Source organism: Herpailurus yagouaroundi, unplaced genomic scaffold, assembly GCF_014898765.1.
Source record: "Herpailurus yagouaroundi ecotype Mexico unplaced genomic scaffold, PumYag 28, whole genome shotgun sequence".
NCBI classification, from domain to species: Eukaryota; Metazoa; Chordata; class Mammalia; order Carnivora; family Felidae; genus Herpailurus; species Herpailurus yagouaroundi.
In genome coordinates, this window is record NW_024412376.1 from 106,989,840 (window position 1) to 106,995,535 (window position 5,696).

Below are 5,696 nucleotides of genomic sequence, written 5' to 3' on the forward strand. Positions count from 1 at the left end.
ATAGATAGATAGATAGATAGATAGATAGATAGATAGATAGATAGATAGATAGATAGAGTCATTTAAAAGGCTTCTTAAAATAACAAAAATGTTCCTTTTAAAGTTTTAAATCTTATTTAGTGAAAATGTTTTAGGGAAGAAATCTGGAAAGGCACAAAGTAGTATGGCATTACAAAAAAAATCACTGTTTTAAAAAAATAGAAAACTTTAAAAACTACTCTGCCTAAACTCTCAGTCTGTAAGTGGTTCACTCCATTTAATTGAAGCCTGTACCAACTTATGACTGTAGTGTTCACTTAACTGATCATTCCAGTATTCTGCTTTTCATCTGTTTGTCATCTTACCCATTTCAGAGCTTTCAGAACACTGAAAATAAGACACTGGCTACCTGGTGTGTTTATTAGGTATAGTTTAAACTAAATTAGAATTTAGTTAATTCTATAGTACAGATAATGGGTATTCTATTCTTTTTCCTACATTTTGCGTCAGACTTCATTCCACTAGAAAATTACATTTAAAATGGTTAGTGTACATTAACCTCTTATTTGCTGTAAACAGTGAAACTTTGAGGTTTGAAAAAAGTAGTTAGTAATCCTAAGACAGCCTTTATGGTGTTGGTACACACAGTCAGCTACATAATAGAGCACATGGCTTCAAGGTACCTGGTTTGTTTTTTTTTTTTTCCAGTTAACATATTCAGGAAATGTTGGATAATGTTGGATAATGGCAGATTACAAACCAGAATTGTGTCTTACTGAAGAAAACTAATTTGTCAGGTGTTGGTTGTGCTTTTCAACCCATCTGAAGACCTGATGAGTGACTTCTGAATTTTCTTTTGAAATTCTTGATTTCTTATCAGATTTGCATTTGAAATCCTTTGGATAGTTACTTCATCTTCTGAGTGTTGGCTACATTTATTTTAAACTTCCAGTTAAGAAATAAAATAGCTAATGCTTATTATGTCTTCAGTTTGTGCCAGGCATTGTGCAAAGCACTTTATATTCATTCTCATCTAATCCTCAGTCACCCTGTAAGGGTGCTTACTGTTACTATTCCTGTTTCACAGATGAGTAAATTGAGGCCCAGAGTACCTCAGCCTAAGGTCAGACAGCTGTATAAATAGCATAGGGCTGGACTTTGAATTTATGTAGTTGGACACAGAGTCCCTTTGTGACTCATGTAAACCTATAGGTTTCTTTAGCCCATTGGAGGGGAATGTATCTCCATTTTCATCACAGAAGAGTACTGTATTTAAGGCATGTCTTGAATTACATTACATGAGATCCTAGCTTTTTGGCCAGGGGGAAAAAAATTTTTTTTTTTAGTTGTAGGAGACTAGATGGTATTTTCCAACCCATCCCCTTATTAACACATTTTTAAACAGGTCCAATTTAAACTTCTATTTAAAATAATTTTCTGCTCTTTTTAGGCTATATTTAGAATGGATTCATGATTTTTCCACTATATTTAATAAATCCTTCAATTTTATTTTATTACTTTGGTGTAGTATCCATTTCCTTATCACTTTTAGCACAGTTTAATAAAAAGAATTAAATCTAATTTTAGGGTATTGGTAGGAATTAATTTAGAAGTAGGTAAGTTAATTTCATGGTAAAAAGGTTTTGTCTAGAAATTCACTAGTTTATCTAACTTTATCTAACTAGCTTATGTTCAGTTGAAGGACTTAGTAGTGGTTTTACCTGCTGTTGTTGATTTGATGGTTCCATTTTTATTTCATATTCTGTTTGACTTTCATTTGTGAGATTTGTCACCTGAGCACATATTCTGGTTATATGGAATTAATTTTGAGGCTCTAAAGTATAGTATGTGGTATGTTAGCCATTTTATCTCATTCAGAGTAAATCGTTTTAATCATGAAATTGAGCCTGAATAATTATGAATTCACAGCTGGCTTAGTTGACATATATGAATTGTTGAAAGGAATACTGGTTTACATATTTTTTCACACTGGCATCATCAAATATCTACTGACACGTTGCTGAGTCACTATGAATTATTGAAAAGATGTTGTAAATTATTTAAATTTGTTTTTAATTTTAAATCCTTAAAGGATAATGAAGAACTTGTCTATTTTGGTATGTGTAGTTATTTTTGTTTTTGGTAATTAATTTGGAAAAGAATGTAAATCAGGTCAGTGAGGGCACCTCTTAAGTTCTTTGATAACATTTGCATTCATTGAGTCAGGTTTTTCTGAGAATTTTAAATTGAAAGGTACATTTGCTATTTTTATTAATTTCCCAAGGATACTAGCTTCATCAAACTTTGAGTTTGTCTGTTCTTTAATTGTTGGCACTTTTAGGCCCCCTTTAGTGAAACTTTACATAACTGCCTTTTTCAGGCATCACATTTTGGGTCAAATTACCATATAGTGTTAAACTGCAAATACAGATCACAGTGGTTTCAGGGCTATAACATAGGTCCCCTTGTCAGACATAGAACATTCTCCTACATGCTGGAAAACTAAAAATGTAATTTAATTCTAAATGAACCAATAGTTATTGAACATCTGTGTCTAACATCACTGTGCTTGGTTTTGGGTGATGTAGAAATGAATTAGGATACAGTCCTTATAGGAATAAATACATGTAAATAATTGAGAAAACTGAAGAGAGTTGAAATTATTTTTATTTTTATTTTTTTTTTTTAATTTTTTTTCAACGTTTATTTATTTTTGGGACAGAGAGAGACAGAGCATGAACGGGGGAGGGGCAGAGAGAGAGGGAGACACAGAATCGGAAACAGGCTCCAGGCTCTGAGCCATCAGCCCAGAGCCCGACGCGGGGCTCGAACTCACGGACCGCGAGATTGTGACCTGGCTGAAGTCGGACACTTAACCGACTGCGCCACCCAGGCGCCCCGAAATTATTTTTAAAATAGCAAAATCCTAGAACATGGGAAGCAACTTCATCTTTTTTTTTTTTTTTTTTTAATTAACGTTATTATTTTTTAGAAAGGGAGTACAAGCCTGGGAAGGGCAGAGAGAGAGGGAGACAGATAATTCTCAAGCAGCACAGAGCCCAGCATGGGGTTTGAACTCACAAACCATGCTATGACCTGAGCCAAAATCAAGTCGGATGCTTAACCGACTGAACCACCTAGGTGCCCTGGGGAGAGCAACTCATCTTGAGGGAAATGGGAAATCTTCGTGGAAAAAAAGTTTGGGAAGAGATATACACATCTGTTAAAAACTACTGTTGTACCTTTTGATTACAGAGGGTGAAGTCATTTACAGTAAATCGTCACTTTTGAAAGAAGCGTAACTCTTTATAACTTTCTGTATTAGAATTTGACCTTGCAAGTTATAATAATAATCAGTTATATAAGTGATGAAAGAATTTGAGACACTGGCTGGACTGGGGTCCTCAGAGATGATCAGTCATAAAGACATGACTGAAATCACTAGTTTTCTGACCTGGAGGACATTTTCTTCATATCCTGCTGAGTGTTTTCGGCACTCTTTGAAGGTGCATATGTTTTATCTCTTCCTTGGACCATAAATATTTGGGCAGTGGATGGCCTGAAGAGTTTGGGAATGCTGAAAATGCCACTGTATTAAGGAAAAGGTAATAGCAGATGTTCCTTTGTTTTAAAATAGTTATTTTAATTATATGTGTGTAATTTTTGGCAGTTGGCAGAAATTTTTGGAAGGCATCTTAAAAAGTTCTGTTACTCCCTGCCTGAGCCTCCCCTCCCACGGGTGCAGTTAAAGAAAATTGTTGGGGTCTTGCATTCCTTTCCTATATGTAAGAACAGTAGGGTGGTGAAGGACTCCTTGATTCTGAGGTGCTTTACACATGTTTCTGTCTTGTTTATTTAATTTTAACTTACAGGTAGTATTTTTAGTTGCTTAGAATAAGCTAAACTGTATAATTTGAACTATCTAAATACTTTTAAGGTTTGTGGGTGGAGTTTAGAACATTGGCTAAGCACTGGTAACATTTGAGGGGCAGCAAACTAGATAATTAGACAGTGTGTGTCATAATTTTGTCTAGAATAAAGTTGATTTTTTATTTTGCATATGCATTTACATGGAGTGGCTCATCTTGCATTTTTGTGATTTTTGTAGCAGTACCTTTAATGCTGTCTCAATGTGGATGTAAAGTTATTGAAAAAAACGTGGTTGTAAAAGCAGCTTATTTTGAGTTCTGTATCCTTGAATGGGAAAACAAACCTACCCTACAGTCCTAGATTGGTACAGAATATCTTTGTAAAACTTATTCCTCACATACATAGGACACTGTGTTAAAACTATTCTGAGCTTAAAATGACCATTATGTCTGCTGATGACTTGCTGGTAGTTGCTTTAGTTGTTTTATCCCCTGTGGAATGAGTTTATTTATAATGTATTTTTTTTTCCTTGTATTTTAGCCAAGAGTTGAAGCTAAACCAGAAGTTCAGTCTCAGCCACCTCGGGTGCGTGAACAACGACCTCGAGAACGACCCGGTTTCCCTCCTAGAGGACCAAGACCAGGTGAGTCAGCCCCTCTGTGGCCTTCAGCATTTAGCAGTTGGAAAGTTGGAAAAGACTGAACTTAAAGAACTATAATGTGTTTTATATGGAGTTCCTTTTAATACCAAATTTCTCAAAAGATTTAACTTGCTAAAGGTACAGGCTGGGGTAGAACAACTGACTTTCAGGGGAGGAGTAGTTGACATGTGATGGAGACATGTATTTTGAAAGTGTAAAAATTTTGAGACAGATTTTATTTGGTTATTGTCACTGGTTCTAAGAATTCAAAACCGAGCTGCCAATAACCTACTCTCTTACTTAGCACTCTTATCTCTTCACAGATAAACAATAAGCACACCCCGATTCTTCTTATTTTGATTGTCTTAGGTATTAAGTAAGTTGCCATGATTTTTGACTTGTTTCCATTGTTAGCTAATATACGTAGCACCTCTATTTGAATTCTTTAAGTATGTTTAGATTGCTTTTGGGAGGAGGTGGGAGATCGTATCCGTCAATAGCCTATGTAATTTTTCCCACAAAAGTAAAATAAAGTGATCCGTTAATAAACCAGAAGTCATGGGAACTGGGGTTTGTCCTAGTTTTGCTATTGCTTGAGCTTATGATCTTGGGTGAGAGCCTTAAATTATGAGCTTCTCTTATGCCATTTAGTTACTACACAAATTTTTCTTGTGTGATGCCTTTTTTATATGACTCATTGTGTTTTGTGTTATTGAGAGGATCAAATAAAAATTTTTTGTATAAATTTGAGCACGTTAAAATGTATATAGCCTATTTAAATGAAATATTGTTAGTATTAAATTTACTGATTTGGCTATAATTTCATACAACCAAAGATTAATTTGTAAATCTCAAAATGCTAAACAAATACTTAGAACAAATATATCTCACTCTCTGAACTTTGTTTGGTTCTTGGATGATGGCAAGAATTTGGTTAAGGAGGAATACTCGTACTAATGTTGGACTTTCATATAATCAGACCAGTAGATCTAGAAGAAGGAATTTTAGCAATCTAGTCAATACCCTCACTTTATACTTAGTGTCATGTTGTTTTCTAACTAACCTACTAATAATAGGCACTTCCACCTCTGTTCAAGGAGCTCACTATCTTATTAAACTAAAACAGGAATATCTTTTATACATTCATTGCTTTGAACTGGTTGTTATATATTATAAACTTTAATGTCTGTCCTATTCCTTTTCTCAG

The 5,696-nt window shown here is 34.5% G+C and overlaps 1 protein-coding gene across 2 annotated transcripts in view; it reads left to right on the plus strand.

The window, feature by feature from the left end:
• G3BP2 (G3BP stress granule assembly factor 2) overlaps nucleotides 1-5,696 on the plus strand; it is a 34,312-nt gene that overhangs the window by 24,344 nt on the left and 4,272 nt on the right. For both annotated transcript variants that reach the window (XM_040481113.1, XM_040481110.1), the window contains one exon: nucleotides 4,390-4,492. In XM_040481113.1, coding sequence (XP_040337047.1) covers nucleotides 4,390-4,492 — 103 coding nt within the window. The remainder of the gene's footprint in view (nucleotides 1-4,389; nucleotides 4,493-5,696) is intronic.